The sequence below is a fragment of the Lissotriton vulgaris genome, chromosome 8 (assembly GCF_964263255.1).
Source record: "Lissotriton vulgaris chromosome 8, aLisVul1.2, whole genome shotgun sequence".
Taxonomy (NCBI): Eukaryota; Metazoa; Chordata; class Amphibia; order Caudata; family Salamandridae; genus Lissotriton; species Lissotriton vulgaris.
In genome coordinates this window covers 613,180,382-613,202,238 of record NC_141696.1, presented here as the reverse complement: position 1 = coordinate 613,202,238, position 21,857 = coordinate 613,180,382, and the positions used below count along the sequence as shown (strand labels likewise).

The following is a 21,857-nucleotide window of genomic DNA, read 5'->3' as shown; positions in this document are numbered from 1 at the left end:
GACAAGAAAATAGCTGTGCTATTTTCAAACCCAGAGTCCAAAAACCATCCACACCAATGGATGCGTGATTAAACCCCGAGTTCAGGGATACCAAACTCGACATTGCACCATGCTCCCCGAGCCAGCTAGGATTATAGCATTAATAATCCTGGCAGCCCATTCTAACTAATGGAGAGCAGGTTACCTTACAATAGTGAAAAACGAATATGGCTGTAATTCACTATTAGGACATGCCAACTTGGTCAGGCTTGTCCTACCTTATACTTACAATGCACCCTGCCCGTGGGCCTACCATAGGGGTGACTAACATGAAGTGAAGGGAAGGTTTAGGGACTGGCAAGTAGGTGTACTTGCGCAGTCAGCGTGACAGTACCAGACTGCACGTAGGTCTGGCAATGGCAGACCTGTAGACATACTTTTACTAGGCCGCTCTTGTGGGTGGCACAACATGTGCTGCAGGCCCACACGCAACATTTGTATTTACAAGCCCTGGCACTCCTGGTGCACTAGACTAGGGACTGACAGTAAACCAAATAAGCCAAACATAGAATTCAATCAATACAGTAATTTTACATAGGGAGCACTTGCACTGTGGCACTGATCAGCAGTGGCACGGTGCCCAAAGCATTATACCAGCAAAAACATCGTAAACAGTGGAGGCAAACAGAAAAAAATGGAGGAGAGACTCAAGCCAAGCCAATGATGTCAGGTCTAACACAGAGAAAGTGTTTTATACGGTAGAAGTAGCTTCTCTGTTCAAGGTACTGGCACACATTAATCAGGGGGAAACGTTTGTAACAGCTATAAGATGACAGGGAGCAATGCAAAGGCCTACATGAGCCCCCTTGCGGCCATCGCACGCCAACACAACCTCAACATCATCTCTTATGCCGACGACACCCAGCTGATCCTCTCCCTCACCAACGACCCCGCGACCGCCAGAGCCAGCCTACACGAGGGGATGAAAGACGTAGCCGTGTGGATGAAGAACAGCCGCCTGAAACTGAACTCAGACAAGACGGAAGTCCTCGTCCTGGGATCTGCGCCCTCCGCTTTTCCCGTATTACGGGGCATCTAATTTTGGGGAGCATCCACACTCCCCGTGACTTGTCAAGTGGACGCCTACACCATTCAAAATTATTCATTGCGGAAGAAACCTCACCGCACCTATCCTGGTTTTAAAGCATCTCGCTGTTCCCATTGGGCAGGAACAACACTGGATCTATATCGACGACGATTTGGACCCAATTCACATGGTCTCGATCTGGGCCGGGTCTGAATGATCACCGGCACAGCGACCTGCGGTTTACCACCCATTAACTTCAGCCCTGAGGAGTCGCGGAATTATTGTATTCCTTTGCGGCGAAACACGTGTTGGCTGGCCATTCAAACACAATAAAAGATGAGCCGAACTACTGGTGGTCTTTTATTCAACGACGGAAACTTGAACTTTTAGTGTCCATTGAGACACCGATCTTCTGTACTTTCTTAATATAGTGTGCAACAGGTTTTTTGTTTACATTTCTGCATGTATAGTTGTCAGCATATTGCTTTTGGGATGGGGAGAGTGTTCCTGGGAGGTAGTTTCTTATTTTATTTTATGTATTGTTTGTGCAGCATGTGGGGAACTGGTTTTATGTAGCTATTTAGGAAGAGGATCGCACAGTGACCGGTTGTTATACCATCAATGGGGTTTAAATGCTTAAGCTAGAAAGTGAGAGGGCTGGGTACATGTACCAAGAGATATAGGGTGCTGTCCTTTCTCCGGAGATATCAGGTTTCGATACAGTGGCTCCAAAAAACCCACCTTAATGAAGAAGGGGCTCAGAAGCTGGCAAAGAAATGGTGGGGCAGGTTTTCCACTCTTCACTCTACTTACGCCAGGGTAGTCCTTGTGTGGGTGGATTTGGGGACCCTATTTACCCTTCAGTATGTGGAAGCTGACGTTTCATGGGAGATATATGCTCCTCAGAGCGATGTTAGATGGAAGGGACATTGCTATAATGAACACTTATGCCCCAAACAAGGATGATCCAGAATTTTTTCAGGCCCTGCAGAAGGTCCTGGTGTCAGAACTAGAATTCCGATTGGTCTGGGTGGGGGATTTTAATGGTGAGCTAGATCCTGACCTCAACAGGTTCCCACCTTGCAAGGGCACGAAACCGAGGATGACATTGAAGCACCGAGAGGTTATGGGGAATATAGGGGCCCTGGATGTATGGCATCAGAGACACCCAACCCAGAAAGTGTTCACCTGTTTCTCCCGTACACATAATACTCACAGACGGATATACAGGATTTTAGTGGGAAACCCAGACACTGCTATGTCCTTTGAGGTGGCACATCAGGCACGTTACCTATCTGATCCCTCCCCTGTGGCTTGCGTGGTTGACTGGGTGGCCCCGGTTCATAGCCCCCGGATTTGGAGGTTGCCGGCGGAGGTACTCGAGGACCCAGTAGGGAAGCAACACATAGAATTTACCATAGCTCACTATATCAACCTAAACTGGAAGGGTCCCGACTTGTCACAGGCCATGAAATGGGAAGCCTTGAAAGCGGTGGAGAGAGGGGCCTGCTTGAGTCTAACATATGGGGTCTGCAAACAGCTTCAACGAGAGCTACAAGAAGGGGAACAACACCTCCTAGGGGCACAGACCCGAGACGCTCCGGACAAAGCGGATGGGGCTAGGGAACGCGGCATTCGGGAGTGCATCCATGACATTTGGGACAGACTCGACAAATACACCCTCAAACAATACAGACAACGCCTCCATAGGGAAAGGGATAAATCAAGTCGCTTGTTGGCCTGAATTCTCCAATGAGAACAAGCCCCTGTCGCAATTGTGGCTCTGCAGGAGCCCACTGGTGGCCCGGTCCCCTCAGAGGTGGGGCTACTGAGGGTCCTGAAATCCCATTTGCAGATAGTATATGCCGTAGACCCACCAGTCAGCTGTAGGAGTGTAGGGTCTGCTTCCTATGGTCACCCCCACTTTTTCCTGTGATTTTCTGTTTTTTCGACTCTAGACTGGCTGTGGCCCTGCTAATCAGGTCCACAGCCTAGCTGTTCTCTCTCTAAATTGTAACCATGCACTTTAGGTACATACCAGATTGGGTATTGGGTCACCTCTGTGAGTCCCTGTATAGTGTACCATAGGTAGCCAGGGCATAGGTGCATCCAAGGCCTACCAGGGGCTGCAGCATGTATTATGCCACCCCTGGCTGGCCCTCCAAACTGACACCACAGGCCTGTTCACACAGCCTGGGTAAGGTGGTGTAATCACCCCTTACTTAGATATATATATATATATCACGAGCAAATGTCCCAAAGTGAGAGGAGCATCGATAGCTGGTGCCGGCGGCAAGGTTCAGGACACCCTCGCAGCAATACCTTTTAGCAAAGACGTTTCAAAGTAGAAACACGCCGCACACTACTCCGTTTGTTAAATGCTTAGTTTATTTTCTGTAGGTTCCCCACCTACGCGTTTCGGACATGAAGCTGTCCCTGATCACAGTACAAACAATAGTCCATCATTGCTGTTTAGATTAAATACCTGTAGTCACCACATGGCAATTATGGTGCATTGTGGGCACAGTAGTCTTATGGATCAGTATAATTCCAAACCGTGCAGTGTGAGTTACCGGATCCAAGCATTCACGCGACACAATTTAAACTCTATTAAGTGTTAATGACGGTGAATGCCAATGCGCAAATATTAGCACTTAACAAACGGAGTAGTGTGCGGCGTGTTTCTACTTTGAAACGTCTTTGCTAAAAGATATATATATATATATATGTATATATATATATATATATATATATATATATATATATATATATATATATATATTGAGATGTTAATAGCGGAGGCACCGCTCTAATCCGGATCCAGGGAAGGACTGAATCTTTTCGGCGGAAAAGAACACAGAGACGACCAAGGCAAGCCGCAAAAAAACACGGTAAGCCGAATGGTGTGTACTAACCCCTGAAGGAATCCAGCGATAGAGTGGGTCGAGAGGCTCTAGTCTCGCAGCAGTTATTTGAAATTCGGTCACGCCCTCCGGGCTCGGAGAATACGTGCCGAATACCTAAAACGCACTAACTATGTACAGTGTAAATGAAAGAAATGAGGCGGCTGCCAATATGTTCAAGAAAAAAAGTACAACAGACCGCACGAATAAAAAAGCGAATGTTGCCGACAATGTCTCTAAGGATTTAGTGACACTATTCAACAAATTGGAGAAATTATGTGAACGTGAGGTGCGAAAGTGGTGGGAGGCCACCTCCCTTCAAAATTACCTAGAGGTATCCAGAGTTCCTAGGGGGTTGAGAATATACACGGTCCCAGCGTACCAAAACCCAGACCCGAAACTCTTAGAGGCATGTGCAGCGCACACAGCAGCGTCCTGCAAAGGGATGTTAGAAATCTTGGTCCGGTTTGCCTGGAGTGATCGTGAAGCAGCCCTCAAAGAGATCGAGCTGCTTGAGGAGCAACTAAAGAAAAACACCGATGTTGCAACTATGGACAAATTAAGAGATGGGATGAAAAACAGACTAGCGAAATATGAAACCAAAATTCGCCACTGCAAAGAAGAAAAATTCGACCGCGATGAGAGAGACTATGCCCTGGGTCGCATTCTCACGTTCTCTAAAAAATATGATCAACCCCGTAAGGATATGGTGAAGAACAAGAATGCCTCAAAAGGAAAGACAACAAGAGTGCAAACCTCTGAATCGGAGTTGACAGATGCAGACCAGTCAGGAGATGAGGTAGCAGGACCCTCAATGGACACAGAGGAAACTCCTTTTCAGCAGGAATATCAACTAATGCAACAGACATGGCTTCGAGGGGGAAAGACCAGACCCCCAGAAAAACCAGAAGAACAAGGCGAGGAGGCAGGAAAAGGAAGAGGTCGAGGAAAAACACCCCAACCAACGACCAGAGTCACAAGAAGCCGGAGAGGCAATCGATGGTAGAGACTGATGACAACTTAACCATCGTCAACCTAACAAGTAAAGTGCTGACCAAAACCGAAGAATCAGTACTGAAGTTAGGGTTAACCTTCTGCCCACAAACGAGTTTTGAGTTCACACAGACCAAAATAGACTTATTCAAGTTTACTCGTGGACTGAAACTCCATAAATTCTTCAAATTACGACCAACGACAAAAGAAGCAAAACTTTTAAAAACACAGAAACAAGACATGGATCTGTTGTCAATAAATGATCTAACGACCCTGGAAATTTTGGAAAATGTACGCAAAGATGAGGATCCGACTCAATCAGATATAGAGCAAACTTTGAGTCAGAGGATAAGAAATGTGGGGACAGACCAAGACGCACCCACCAGTGGACTTAAATCTCCCTCCCAATTTTTTCCTATAATGCCACATGATGCCATCGACACCTTTACAGAAGCGGTCACTAAGGACCTACTGAAATTAAGGATGACATCCAAGTTGACTAAAAACTATAAAAATGAAAATCTAAACAAGGATCAGAAAAAAGCACTGAAGAGTTTGAAAGACGATAAAGACATTATATATAAACCTTCAGACAAGGGAGGAAATATAGTCCTCATGACACGAAAGTATTATGAAGAAGAAGCGTACAGACAATTAAAAACTCAGGCTGCTATGAAATCTGTACACTAATAACTTACCAAGAAAGCATTCGAAAGTTTCATGCTTTAATGAAATTGTGGCACGACAAGCAGATGCTAGATGGTGATGAATATCTGTTTTTAAGCACTCCTGAGCCCACCCTACCCACTTTCTACCACCTACCCAAGATTCATAAAAATGAGAGAGAACCACCGGGTAGACCTATAGTGTCGTCTTTAGGTAGTCTAACTGAGAATCTTTCTAAATTCCTTGATCATTTTTTGTTTGATGCGGTGGTTAAACTGAAATCTTATGTACGAGATACCACCGATTTTATTTGTCACATCGAACAAATCACATGGCAACCAACCTACTGTATGATGGTACTCGACATTACGAGTTTGTATACATGCATTAACCATATTTCAGGTCTGACAGCCATAAAATACTTCCTAGATAAGAAATCTATGAGATTTGCCACCCATAACTCCATGTTGTTGGAACTCATAGAATTTTGTCTATGCAACAACATATTCACCTTCAATGGGGACTTGTTTAGACAAACATCCGGGACCGCGATGGGTACCTGCTTCGCCCCCAGCTACGCGAACTTGTTCGTGGGCTGGTGGGAGGAGCAGGTAGCCTGGTCTAGGGTGAACCAAGAATGGACCAACAAGACAGTGGCATGGTACAGATATATCGATGATCTGTTTTTAATCTGGGATGGCACCACAGCTGAAGCAAAGGAGTATATAGGAATTTTGAACAATAATGAAGTTAATCTTCATTTCTCTGGAGAAATCAGTACTACTGCAGTCAGTTATCTAGACCTGAAAGTATCTGTCAAGGATGGGAAGATAAATACCTCCTTGTACAGAAAACCCACTGCTGGGAATAGTATTCTGCACGCGGACAGTGGGCACCCTCAAAAGCTCACAGACAGTATCCCCTATGGGGAGTTTTTGAGGTTAAAAAGAAACTGTTCGAGCGAGGAAGACTATAACATAGCTCTGAGAGGTAGCATCGAACGCTTCCAGGCAAGAGGATATACGACAACACTGCTAGAGAGTACCCGAAGAAAGGTTCAAAATCTCAAGAGGGAAGATCTGTTAAAGAAAAAAGATAAGACTACCAAAGACACAGGAAAGTTCAGAATGATCACTACTTTCTCCAAGGAGTCCAACATTATAAGGAATATTCTGAGAAGAAACTGGCATATACTTAAAACGGATGCCGTTATAGCTTCAGATATTCCTATCCATCCCCTAGTGACCTTTAGGAAAGCTCGTTCCCTTAAAGACAACTTGGTATCCAGTCATCTAGACAAGTCCCCATCCAAAACTCAAAATACCCTCAAGGAAATGAAAGGATTCTTTCCCTGCGGGAAATGCAAAGCCTGTGTAGTAAGTAAAAGAGTAAGATCATATAAGATAGAGGGCATGAAGCAAAACAAACAGATTAACAAATTCATGACCTGCCAAACCAGCTTTGCAGTATATTGTCTTGTGTGCCCCTGCGGACTAAAGTATGTGGGAAGCACCATCAATATGGTTAAATTGAGGATATTAGAGCACATGCGGGCAATAAAGAATAAGGACTTCAGCTACCCAGTAGCACGACACTTCTCAATACAACACAATAGCAATAGGGACCTGTTGCAGTATTATTGTTTGGATTACTTACCATCAAATATTAGAGGGGGAGATCGTTTACTAAAACTGAGGAGGCTGGAGTCCCGTTATATTATCGATCTGGGAACTAAAATACCGAAAGGGCTGAACAGTGGGGAGGAGTTGGCCATCCATTTGAACAAATGAAACACTGTGATATCTGAGAATGATCTGTGAGGCACTGTCTGCAACTATTTCGTTTTCCAACATGTCGCTTGAGCCGATACACGGCATAATTTTATGTGGGTAACATTGGACCAAGAGCAGCCTTTTTAGAAGGCTGCATTGCCGATCCACGGCCAAATTATAACTCCATGAATATCATTTAAATTGATGAACTGTGTTAATGTTGAAATGTAACATAATCGTAATTTCAAACCGATATCCTAAACTGGGTTCTGTTGTGAAATCAGGTAATTGTGAACCAGTATTTACTGTGTTAAAATGGCGCCCACGTTAAACACAAGGACGCCAAGTCCGTCCTTTATTCCCACAATAGACACGTGACATGTAATGTTTTAATAAAATATGGCCGCCAGTATTGTGTTTAGAGTTTACGACACTGACGAAGGATGTAAATCTGAAACGCGTTTGTCCTGAATAAACTCCTGCTGAGCTACAGAATCCTCGTGAGTGCTATTTCTTTCCTGAAGGATAAAAGGAAATTTTTGAGCTGGGATATATATATATACACACACACACACATAGACACCTATAAGCCACTCCTATGGTAGGCCTCGACAATCCTGGAGGCAGAGTGCTTGGTTTTATGTGAGAAGGTGCCCTAGCATGAGCTGAGCCCCTCTGCAGCTTTCGGAACCATCTCCTTATAGCTGTTCTATGATATAGCCATACCATATACTCTTCAGTGCATTATAATCCTCGCGGTTAATGCTAACTTTGGTTTGGCTTTATCAAAACAGGTTGTGTAAAGGTATCAAACACTTTGGAATACTATGCCCCCCGCCAGTTCTGGTGGCGGGGGTAGCATTCCACCCTTTCTAGAGGGAGAAGACATGTTGTCACTGTGAAACCCGGTTAAAGTTAACCAGAGCCCCAGCATCACAAAATGGATACTGCTGCCACAGACACGAGTCTGACCTCCAGATGCTGGACGAAACCCCGGCAGGGGAGGCTTGGACAAAAGGTTTCCTGTCGAGGGAGGTGTCAGCCTCCCCAGACAGGCTTTAACGTATTGGGGCAGGGAGGGCTGCATTAAGAAGTGCAATTCCAGAAACTGCCTTCAGCACACAAGGTGCTCCATGCATAGCCCGGTTCAAACCAGTTGCTGGGGCACTCCAGCCCCACTCTGGCGCAAAACTGGATAAAGGGAAAGGGGTGTAACCACCCCCTTATAAGGTTCACCCATAGGAGGGAGCTAGCCAGGCAGTCCAGCCCTCAATTTTAGTATAAGTATAGGAGCTGTGTCCCTAGGACTTTAGATTACCCTGGACGAATCTTTGCAAGACATATCCCGGACCTTCCACGTTCCATTCTAACTGGAAGACGGAAGACATCTCCCTTGTGGTCACAGAGTGACCACCCTGTTCAAACAGGCACCATCAGCAACTTTGCCGGTCTGCAGTTTCAAGGCTCCCACTGGAACCCGAAGACTCTGCGACTCAAGAACTGGACTTCCAGACTTCTCTGACCCCGACCCACATCCACAGCAAAGCTGAGACATGTGGCGGTCACGAGAGACGTGGGACCAGACATCTTGAACATCCTGCATTTTGCTACCAGTTCGACTCCTGAGGCATCCTCGCAGTTGTGCATTGGGGTAAGAGAAGCCCCAGATCCGAGCACCCTTTGCACTGAAGCACAGGCCCCCACACGCCTCGAGTGTCCTGTGGGCCCCGCTTTTGCATTTGTGCTCGACGCGTCTTCCCGGCTCCTTGCCCGTTGGCTAATGAGTCCCCCAAAGACTTTCTTTCATCTTTAACTTGCTGGCTTCGACACTGCAGTCAACTAGATCTGTCATGGGAAAGCTCGAATCCAGCGCCTGGTCATCGTCGATGCCTCCTGGACCAAGTGGCTGAAGAGACAAGCTCACTTTCTTCACCTGCAAAGCACCCGACATCGCCTGGTTCCTTCCTGGTACCTTCCTGGTGACTGACTAGTGACACAGACTCTGTCCCCTCTGCTTTCAGGTTCTTCAGATCTTCGATCCACCCTTGGATCCACCCGGACACTTTTCCTCTGGTCGCCTGCAGCACTTCTTTTCAGATCTCCATAAAAAACGACGACGAAACCCGACATCGAAAGGCACCTATGCACCCGGCTTCCCTGGGTGAGGTAACACGAGTACTCCGGTGCTCCCGTGGGTCTTGACTCTCGCAGTGTTCTAGTCTAAAGGGGTTTTGTCGTAGTCCATCCGGAAGTGCCCTTAAACAGTGACTTTGTAACTTCTTCGTTTCCTATTAAAAGTCAATGGTAACCCGCGGCTGTGTTTAGACACTGCACGCGTCTCCCATGGGCATCCTAATTCCTAACCTTTGGTTGTTCTGTGTAGCCCCAGCCATTCCACAGGCCCTAGGCCTACTTTCCATTCCAGACGTGGTTTTTATACCACTATTTTAGTATATGGTTTGTGAGGCCCCTAGGGCATTACTGTATATTGTGCAACTTATCGTATGCTAATTAAGAATCTTGTATTGTACTTTTACCTCTGACCTCATAAAGAGTGCAGAGGGGTTGTATTTAGAATAAATACATATATATTGGATATATACCTTGTGTGGTGTCCTTTCATTTGGTATTCAAGGGATTATAATCGGTAAAACAACTAGCTTCACATGCTCTCTGAAGTCTTAGCCTTTTGACTGCTGGTTCATGCTACCATTAGGATAGCTTTCTATATGGTTGACTTTACAACCACCATCAATAAGGGTCGATTAGACTGTTGCAAGGTGCCCACTAGAACTAGTGGACATCATATGCCAGGCTAACTTCTCACATCAGCGAGACAGCTTATCTCCCTTACCTTAATGAACTGACCCTACGGTCTATCCCTAAATCGGCACAGAAAGAGCTCGAAGAGCCCCTAACACTGGGGTAGGTGCACTCAGCACTGCAGCACTTACCGAGAGCTAAGTCCCCGGGGAATGACGGGTATCCTCCTGAGTTTTATCAGGCATTTTGGGCACACTTATTACAGGTGTATCTTGAGGCCTTTGAACAAGGTTATCTACCAACCAGCAAGAAGCAGGGGGAGATATGTATGATTCTAAAGCCAGGAGGGAATGCGCATGAGCCCTCGTTTGGTGCACGAGGACCAATGTAGTTTTATACCTGGCCAAAACACGGCTATGAATCTGTGCCGGCTTAATCTTGTAATGCATGAAGTACACGGTTGGGAGGAACAGATGGTACTGGTTTCCATCAACCTCGCCAAGGCATTTGATACGGTAGATTGGGGGTATCTTTTGGAGGTCCTGCAAGTCGTGGGGCTGGGATCCAAATTCAGTCACTGGATCCGCATACTGTACATGGCACCTCACGTGAGGGTTAAGCTCAGGCGCGCGCTCAGAAGAATGGCAGATGTGTTGTGGCACTCACCAGGGGTGACCCCTTTCACCTCTACTGTTCGCCCTCGCCATAGAACCATTTGCGGTCTGTGTCAGGGAAGAAATGGATCAGTGGAGAATTAGCGTGGGCAACAAGAGCCACGTTATCTCCCTGCATGCCGATGATGCCCCGTTTTATTTGGCCTCTCCCCAGGACGCACTACCTGAACTGCTGCGTCAATTGGATAGATTTGGAGAGGTATCTGGATTGCGGCTCAATCGAAACAAGTCACTGATCTTTCCATTGGCAGGACTAGCCTTGGGGCCCCTGGAGGATCTTCCAGACCTGGGGCTGCGCTGGGAGTGGGTGGGTTTCCGATACCTGGGGAAATAGATTGCGCAGACTGACACACAGGCACTGGCCAGGAATATAGACCAGGTAATCCCGTCTCTACAGCAGTTGGTGACATTTTGGAACACCCTTCCACTGTCATTGATGGGTAGGCTGGCCATCCCTAAGATGGTGATGCTTCCCAGGACCTTATATGTCTTCCAGAATTCACTATGCCCATTACCGGTGCTGGTCTTCAAATCCCTGAACATGATTCTCATGTCCCTGCTCTGGGCAGGACGGCAGAGTAGGGTTGACCTAAGCACTAGCATACCCAGCTATGAAGAGGGTGGCTTGGAAGCTCCATGTTTTGATTTATATTATTACTTTGTTCATTTACAACCTGCTGCACATTGGCTGACTGACACGGACAACTGGGAGAAACGCCTTTTGTCGGGCAGGGTGGATACCCGGGCACTTCAGGAGCCGCTGATGCAGAAGAGCGGAGTGAGAAGGTCTTAAGGAAAGCGCCATTTCACAGATAGCTACAGATCTGGATACTGGCACCATTTACAGACATGGGAAGGCATGAGTTGTTTCAACCCTGGAGGAAGGGTGGCTACAAAGTCCTTGCCGACCTGTTTCGCAATGAGACATTTATCACTTATGAACAGGCGGCGGAGAGCTTTGGCCTCGCAGGGCCAATTCATACACTTTAGAGGAATTCAGGAGGTGGTAAAGGTCACCTGGCCACAATATCCCGACATTCCACATCCAACATAAAAGTTATATATCCTGCTTATGTGTGGTGTCGGTCGCAAAATGATCTCTCCCCTCTATAAAGCTATGAACCAGGACTCCACGCCCCCAGTACCACCATCCAGGGCTGCCTGGGAGAGGGATCTAGGCGTCCAGTTGGAAGAGAAACAGTGGGCATACGTAGGCACCCTCACACGCACGGTCTCCTGTAATGTCAGATTTAAACTGACTCACTTTAGTTTCTTGCATCACACCTACCTAACCCCGGTATCTTTAAAACGCATTTCATGTGACAGGGAGGACAGATGCCCGTGATGCACCATAGAGAAAGCAGGCTTTCTGCACTTCGCCTGGGAGTGCTCAGTGGTCAGGCAGTTTTGGGCGTGGGTGGCTGGCCGGATTAGTGCAGCCACAGATCTTCAGGTGAGACCGTAACCCTTGATTTGCCTACTTGCGTCTGTCAGGAAGCCCAAGAAAAGGAAACTTCCATATAAACAACTACAATTAATGCTTGTGCTAGCTAGGCTTAGGGTGGCCATAACATGGATGGGACAGAAAGGCCCGGAAGTGCAGTCTTGCTCAAGGATGTACAAGAGTGTCCTCTCTAGCCGAAGAAGCACATATGAAACTTACCCGTAGGGACGACAAGCTCAAAGCGACCTGATGATTTGGCGAGAAATGTGTACTTCTGGTTTGGCAGAGGGAGAGCCCTTTGCTCATGATACGCTAGAAAGTGGGGAAAGCGGGACGGATGTGGAAGACCACCCTGATCATGATGGGAGGCGAGAGAATTGATTCCAGCAACAAGCGGCCTGGGTATCATTGGTCTGTCCCATGCTTTTAAATCACTGTGTTATACTCAGGGATGAATATGTACACCTATTGTGCCTTTTTACCCCTGATGCTACCGCCTGTACCAAGTATTACCAATCACATCAAAGGTATTCTCCCATATGATGTACCATTGACAATTTGTTTTTGTTATTGCAAAATGAAAAATAAAGTTAAAAAAATATATATATATAAATATATTGAATCACGGTTGAATTGTATAAGTGTGAATTTCACAAAACAGTAAGCAATGCACAGTGCAAATAATGTATTCTACTTTTCAATTAAACTATAATAAATCCCAATATGGAAGTATGGCAGTCAAGACTGCTTTACAGGAATTGTAGCACTGTTTTATGTGTATCTTTTATCCAGTGACAGTACTGACTTATCCTAAAAAGTTTATGTTTGAATTCAGCTAAAGCTGTTATATCTACAACAATTGCCAGGTCACTATTCTTTGCAGACTATGATTTTGTAATTACTTGTCAGTAGGTTGAAGAAAGGGAGGATTCACTTTCACAGCCTTCTGGTATCTTGAATGACTAGTCTTATTATGCGGTCTTCCAGTGCTGTCTAGACTACAACAACTGAACCAGAGGCATGGTTATTTGCATTGCATCCTGCAGTATGTAAACTGGGTGCTTCAAATTAAATTCTTGTCGACTGTAAGGTGTTGCATATTTTCTCTTGAAAACAAGTTGCATGTTTCAACATCTTTCCAGCAATAGGTACTGCTGTGAGGTCATGATTCACCTTTGTCAGGGCATCACTGCATAACCAAATCTTCTGATTTAGCTACTCATAATTTTTGGTTGGATGATTTTGTCAAAAATAAATATGCAGATATATTTGGCATATAAGAATATTCAAAATCTGACACAAGGAAACCGGCAAGCCTGTCACACCTTTACTAACACCATCGAATCCATGGCATGCCACTTTTATGGATATAGTTGTAGATGTTCTAGAAGGATATGATTCCGTTCTTGTACTAGAAGATATCTTAAATCCTTGAATATGGATCCCACTCTCAACGGTGACCATGTGGCAGCCCTACGTATCGGACCACGACTAGTAGTGTTGGTGCTTCTCTCAATAAGACCGCTCCCTAGATCTCCCTCTCTGGTGCCTCTTGAGGTGGTTGAGAGACCTATTGTCCTCCTCATGTCTTCCAGAAGGAGAATATTCCTGCTTTCACTGGTCTTCTTGAAGACTTTACAACCTGATTTTGCCCTGTGCTTAACAGTAGTTATAGAATTTTTTTTCAGAAAGAACACTTTACAAGAACAGTGGCATTCAATTTAAAAACATTGCTAGAACATAGAAAAATTACTTTCATAGTCCTACAAGACACGGGGTCATTTTTTCGAAGGTATGAACAGATTTTCCAAGCAAATAAGGGAGAAAAGGAAAATCTCAGTGTCCCAGCATACAGTCACCAAGTCGAAAAAAATGGACTCAATTTTTATTGGCATGGAACGATAGGCTACCAGTAGAGAACTCTGCCTTAAAGGAGCAGGGTCAGTGTTCCAATCTTCCCAGTTTGTAGTCTACTTGGCTATATTGCCCTTCTTTTCTCACGAACAGCGTTGTGAAAGTTTGGTATTTGCTCATTTCGAAAATGGTTTTCTCTCACAATTGGCTCTTTTTATAGCAAGTAATAACAATTGGCCAATATAGCGTGTGCTAGGCAGTCAAAAACGTTGCATATTATTTTAACTGGCTTTTCAAAACTAAAAATAAGATGTATATATTTTTTGTTACACATGCTCCAGGATCCAGGACGTGGGCAGAAGAAAACAATGCTTATGACTATAAATGAAGATACCCTGGGGGAAAAACAGCCTTACTTTTTATAAATGGTCCAGTGTCATATCTTCCCACATAGGCATAGAATACAAGTCCAATGTCTTGTATGCAGCCCTTCACTGGGTAGACAATTCCGATTTGTTCGGAGTTTTTATTTACCTTGTGTTATGGAGGGAGGGGCTTCATGCGGTCAGTGGGGCTGAGAGGGTCAAGGATGGCTACAGCCCAAACAGAAGGTCGGATTGCAAAGCAGGACACACAAACGTGCAAGTTGGCCAGTTAGAGTGCGTGTAGCTGCTGGTCTCCTGGTATACAGTGTAAAGCCCGTTGGCTGCGAATCACGGGGGTTTGGAAGATTGTCAGTCATTGATGAATCTTTTTTATCAACAGACAGGCTGTAGAACAACTGAGAAACAGGGCGAACAATAGGTCTTGGTGTGTAACCAACACAGTCAAATGCAAGTTCCAAAACTTATAGAGTGGATGGGCCCAAGGAAGCATCAGCCTCAGAAAGAAACAGGTTTGCTGGGGTAAAATGGGAAAGCGCAGACACCTTATAGGCACAGACAATCAAAAGAGGGCAAAGAATAATGTTATTGCATAGGATCAATTAAAATCATTTCAAATATATGAATGATAAACCCATTGAAATACATATCACAGCATGATACAATCATAAGATGGTACTATCTAGGGAGGGTGGGCTCTCTTTTGTTCATCCAGTAAATAAAGAGGAGGGGTTGATAGTAGACTATGCAGTAAGAGAACTGATCAGTCACTTCTCTTGTTCAAATAAGTACTTAGGAAAAAGGAAGAGAGAAGCAGGTATGAGCAGGGTGATAGAGGTGACAGGGGACTTTAAAATATGATGACTGCCCAGTCCTCACTTATTTAAGTTGCTTCTCCCACCATGTTTCAGAGAGACGCAGAAAGGGGAAAATCATAAACAGAAAGAAAAGCAATTGGGTATTTTTTCCAAAACCTTGCTGAATAATATACACCCACATAATAAGATGCACAGAAAATCGGTTAATCAACTCACTGCAGATTAATTATTTTTCTGTAAATCCTTTTGGCTGGGTATGGTTTACAAATATACATTTTAAATATTAAAATTACGCTTTGATTCTTGGATGAAAATATTGGATTGTCGTTTTGTGCTAACGTCTGCAAAAAAAATCGATAGTATAGTATATTAAGGCAGATTAATTTATGTCATCAAATTAGGGCAACAATCAAATACATTTGGTTCTGTAAAGGAAGACTCAATACTCATCTAGAAAGCTATCCTTTAGAAAAAAACACAAGCCATAACAAGTGGACCAACTGTTTTGGACTCCTTGAGTAGAAAAACACCTGGATCAATTGAAATTTCTGGCCGTTGCATTTAGTATCTTCTACAAAAAAGGCATTGGAACAGCCAACTGGTGTAAACTTTGGGACCTATTAGCTTTGCCAGTGTTTTTTAGAGATGCTGTATAGCATCTTTGAAGCAGTTTAATATGGCTAAAAAAAAAAAAGAAAGCGCTCCGACGCAGCTTCTACGGCTGCAATACTTTGCAGGCATGTGAAAGCATTACCACATATGCACCTGCCTACAAAATAAAGCAGTCATCTTTTTTAGGTTTCGCCTACAGCGGGTGCATGTGTTGTCAGCAAAAGCTATTCTTCTGGAAAAAAACACATAAAAGGAGCTTATAGCCTGCTCATTACTTACTTTTACTTACCATTGGTTGGCTCCATTTCCCTCTCATATTTTTGCTTCTTATTGGACAGCACCTCCTCCTTCCGTCCAGCTTCCCCCTAGGGCTCTATGTGTGTCTATGTCGTGGAGCATGGACCAAGTCCTGCTTGCATGCCTTCAGAGTGTATTATTTTGCAGGCTGTCTCTACCCATCCTTTCCCAGGCCTGCATTTGTTGCTGCTTACCCAGTTCCCCTCACCAGCTCCCTCCAGTCGCTGCTTGCCCCCTTCGACCTCCTGTTGCTGTCCACAGACCCTCCCCACCCCATTGCTGCTTTTCCCATCATTGTATGAATAAAGGAAATCTGTCAAGATGGCAACTAAAATGGAAGGCATGTCCTTTAAAGCACCTTCAGTTGTACGTGGGTATAAACTGCCTTCTCAGCACTATTCCCAGCCTTCGGCTGCAGACATGTCCTCATCGCTGCTTCCCAGTGTTTTACACTACACCGCTGCATCACATTTTTTGGCGCAAATATTTTTTTCAAGCAGGTCTATCAGCTACAGTGCACTAAAGGGAGAGGGGTGGCGTGACGTGATGGCCAGAGCTGCCTTCTTTGGAACTGGAGAACAGGGCTCAAGTTTTGGCGTCAGCTCAACATCCTGTTATTCTGGGCAATTCACTTAAGCTCCCCGTGCTTTAAAAATAAACCTAAAATGAATGTGTCCTTGCGTAATGTAACTGGTGCTCATGTAAAAAGCTCTGCTATCTTCAGGTCACATTTGCGCTATATAAAACTGCCTTGGGGAACTTTAGAGTTACAGTATTTTCCTTCACACATCTGTTGCTTTCTTTTATTAATATTTTCACGTACTTTTTTACGCATTTTGCGAAGCAGCGCTTTTTCCTTTAACTCATGTTTATTTACCAATATGGATGGGGGGGGAGTGCATGGAAACATTTTCATTTTTATCAAAAGTGGGGGGTGGGAAGTAACATAATGTGCAGGTGAGGGGAAAGCAACATGGAGGCGGGGAAGCACTGAGGGCAGGGGAGCAGCACATGGGCGAGGGAGCAAAGTGGAGTGGGGGGAGTAGCACACAGGCCGGAGAGCAACGTGGAGTTGGTGGGTGGAGAAGCACATGGGCAAGAGAAAGCAACATGGCGGTGAAGAAGTAAACGAGCCAGAGAAACCAAAACAAGCACAGGTCAGGCAGACAGCTGGAAAAGCCATGCACTCTCATGAAATGCTTAAGAACAAAGAAAAAGTAGTTCCCTAAAAATGAGCAGTGGAATGACACAAGTAAACGGGACATGCTCTAGGGCAGGGACAGACAGGATAGCCAAGGCTAGCCACTGAATAAAATGCAAGCAAATGAGAGTGACAATGATGCCAACCAATGGTAAGAATTGGGCAGGCTTTAAGCCCACCGTAAGATCTGGGAAGCTGACAATAAGTGTTTTGCAACCAGACTACTATGCTGATTGGGAGGCTGACCCTAAAAAGAGCTACTTGCACCATCTCCTACCAATATTACTGTGTTCTATGAACCTTTGAGATGTGACATTTGTATTGATATTGCTAGTCAATACATCAAAGACAACATGTCCTGAAACCATCACAGTAGCATAATTGGCAGAGCAGGAGGGAGGAGCAGAATTAGAACAACACTCTGACAAATACAATTATTTGAGCCCCTCCAAGTTTACTACTATAGTCATCGTTGTTTGATTCCACAACACCCAGATTAATCGTAAATGCCATCTTCATGTGCCATTACGGATTAGCTTTTAAAATTCGAAGCCAATGCTTACTCTTCATTAACAGGTACAAAGATGAAATCCTTCTCAAAGATATCCACGTGGCGAGTCCAAGTTCTAACCCCATGATGTCTCCGCTGAGCTGGTCTGCGAAGGAACAAATAGCTGAAAATTATAATCAAGTCAATTAAATATCTGACCTTTTCAGTTTAGAAGCTTCATGGATTGTCAGTCTTACTGAATTCTCTTATTTATTGTTCAATATAAAAAATGTTGTACATTTCAAAACATTACTGCAAGATGTTTATGCAAAACATAATAAATACTTTGGTTAATGTTATGGGTGAGATGAAGCAGACTATTTTCAATAGAGATATTTCCAAGGTCTCCCACAAAGACTACAATACCTTTTTAGCACCTGGGGTTGTGAATGAATAAGACAATCAGAGAGGTAGACAGATAGCATAACCAAAACACCCTCCATTTCGCACTTGTTTATTAAAATGAAAAAACACTTAAAATAGTAAAGTTTCTTCAGACTTAAATTAACACTTAACATTCAATTACATTACTTAAATTTATTTTAGAAGCATTGGGCACGTGCCAGTGCATTTGTGCAACTAGATTCTATCAGGATATTCACCGTATATTCTTTTATTTGAGAAAAGTGTGCATCTATTGGAAAAATGTTGTTTACTGTAACAATTTTTATTAAGCAGCTCCCACAAGTCAAAATCAATTTCTTCAATCATTGACCGTTTCAATAAGTCCACAATTCTCCAACTACCCCCTTCAACACACCTACCCACACCCCCAATGGTGGACTCAGTGAATGTTGATCATCAGCACTGAATCACTTTACACAGCGAACATTCTTAGGCTTCCAATTACAAAGCCACTTACCTGAACACAAACAAATGTAGGTTACTTCAAGTGTATTAGACATGTTAGGTCTCGGTTATCCGTTTCATTTTTTTTTTCTTTTTATTATTTTTGATATTTTTTGCAAACAAATCAGAATATTTCATTATACATCATAAAATTCAGCAAAAATTATAGAAACATGAAATCAAATTCTCCAATAGAAAAAGAGAAGTCAATATGAAGAAGTTACAATTTCAGAGAAGAAAAATATTAAGAATAAATAGTCTTTAGCGTAATTGTTGAATAAAAAAAAAACCAATCATTATCACTTTCAATCCCTTTGAGTCCATTGTTGTATCGGGGCCCAGATTTTCATCCCTATTTGTTTCCTTTTTCGTCCTTTTGTTGAATATATTGCGAGCTCGAGATTAAATTTGGCTAATAGGCGAGCCCTCCAAATCGAAAAGGTAGGTGGTTCGGGATTGATCCATTCCTGGGTAATACATGCAAGATATTCAGCCATCATTATAAAGATCAAAGAAATATATTCTTTTTCTATGGAGTCTGATGATAGTCCAAATAAAATAGAATCCGGAGTGAGATGTATTGTTCTCCCTAGTATGGTCTGAATAAATTTCTGCATTTCTGATGATATATTAGATAGTTTAGTACATGAACAGAACATGTGTATTGCGTCTGCTCCTATCAGAGTACAGCGATTGCAACAGATGCCTACAGTAACCCCCCATTTCTTGACTTTAGCAGGTGTATAATATAGGTCGAAAATTACCATATAATGTTGAGTTCGAGAACGTCCTGAAAATAAAATAGAGTTGGCTAGTTCTATCGATTCTTTCATCGGAACCTCATTCAATCCTAATTTCACAGCCCATTTCTGTTGAAAAACAGTTAAATCATCTGGAAGGTAAAAATATCCTATTTTTCTTTTAAGGTGAAGACAATCAATGAGATTTTTTGAAAACCCTGATATTCATTAGCAGATAACAAATTTAGAAAACCATAAATCTGTAGATATTTGAAGTAATCATATGGCATGAGTTTATATTTATGTTGAAGTTCGGAAAACGTAATTATTCGATTCTCAAACCATAGGTCACTTAAGTATTGAATACCGCTATTTCTCCATCTATTCATCACTGAATCTCTAAAAATAGGGGGGAAACAATGATGTGAATTTAAAGGAGTATATCGCAATAGTTTTGGGATCCCAACTAGTCTCTTTATAATTTTCCAGGTTTTATATGCTGCTGTTATAACTTTAAATTTCGTTTTTTTTGTAGTAGCTTGGTTCTAATATTTTTAAAAAGTAGCCTCGAGCTTCAGTACTTAATGCAAATTCATATATCGATGGAGTATGTGCCAATGATAGCGGGGCTTTGTGCCCCACAATTAAGGGGGAGATAAATTGTAGTACAGCTGCTAAATAATAGAATAGAAAATGTGGAATAGCCCAACTGCCTCTAGACTTTGGTAGAATCAATTTTTTGTAAGCTCTGCGAGACCCTTTGAATCCCCATAAGAATCTCACTGACATTTTTTCTAATTGTTTGAAAAAAGCCAATGGGAATTCAAGTGGCACTGTTCTAAATAAATATACATTTTTTTGTAGAATTACCATTTTTAAGACATTATTTCTACTGTGTAGTGATAGGTGTAAGTGATCTATTCGTTCCAGAGTAGTATTAGCTTTCTTCAAGATTGGAGTATAGTTAAGCTTAGGAATACTGGAAATTGGAGTAGTTAATTTGATTCCCAAATAAGTTGCTTCAGAGACTACCTTGATTCTGGGGGGAGGGTTTTGTCCAACAAAAAGTATTTGTGTTTTAGATAAATTTAATTTGTATCCTGAAAAGGAACCAAAAATTACTGCCAATTCTTCAATCTTGGAAAAAGCTTTTTCTATGTTTTTAGTTACCACTACAACATAATCTGCGTATGCAAGAGCCCTGTAACTAACTCCTGCAACTTCTACCAGGATAATGTCTTCTTCATGATTTAATTGATTAAGAAAAATATCAATATAAATAGCAAAGAGAAGTGGAGAGGATGGGCATCCTTGACGCGTTCCTCGTTGAATAGGAAAAGGAGCAGATTTATTAGTGCCCACTTTGACGCAGGATACCGGGTTTTGATATAGACTTTCTATATTTTAACACTGTGCTTGTACATATTTTATTGCACTTTTATGGTCTAAGACCGAAATAAAGTTATCAAAGTAAAGATATAGACTTTTTAGAGCTGTTATTATGCCTGGACCAAATCCTTTCATATAAAGCAAATCCCAAAGATAAGGCCAGGCCACCCTATCGAATGCTTTTTCGGCATCCAATAGGGTGATCCCGATTGGTGTATTCGTACCTTGGGCCCAGTCCATCAAAGCAATAATTCTTCGAACGTGGTCTGAGGTATCTCTATTTGGAATAAATCCGTGCTGCTAGCGAGAAACAGTTGTAGATTTTATTTTTGAGAGTCGAGAGGCCAATATTTTAGAATATATCTTACTGTCAGCATTTATTAATGATATTGGTTTGTAAGATGCAGGATTGAGGGGATCCTTATCTTTTTTTAGAAAGGTCATGATCACAGAATACGCCAAGTGGCTGGTGGTATGCCCTTTTGAGCCTCATGAAAGGTAATGAGCATATCTAGTTTTATACAATTACTGAAAGTCCTGTAAAATTCTAATGGAGTACCATCAGGTCCCATAGCCTTCCCTATTGCTAATGAGATTATAGCTTTTTCATTTTCCTCCCACGTAATTTTTGCTTCTAAAGCTAACTTATGATCACTAGAAAGTAACGGTAAAAAATTAGATCTTCCATAATTCATGAGGAGATCTGAGGAGGCGCCAGACCCCCTGGCCCTCGTACCTCCCACCACCCCGCGTTACTTATGATTCCACCACCCTCCTAGCCCTTAACCCCGGCCGTTCCCCCAACTGCGTCCAAGCCGCTCCTGGACACACCCATGGACCATTCTCATGCAACTCCTGCAAGTTCGACGGCACCAAAACCACC

The 21,857-nt window shown here is 43.4% G+C and overlaps 1 protein-coding gene across 4 annotated transcripts in view; it reads right to left on the bottom strand.

Annotated features, from left to right (window-relative positions):
- Positions 1-21,857, bottom strand: part of SENP7 (SUMO specific peptidase 7) — a 1,147,554-nt gene that overhangs the window by 374,178 nt on the left and 751,519 nt on the right. For all 4 annotated transcript variants that reach the window (XM_086934477.1, XM_086934475.1, XM_086934476.1 and 1 more), the window contains one exon: positions 18,010-18,102. In XM_086934477.1, the coding sequence (XP_086790603.1) occupies positions 18,010-18,102 (93 nt within the window). The remainder of the gene's footprint in view (positions 1-18,009; positions 18,103-21,857) is intronic.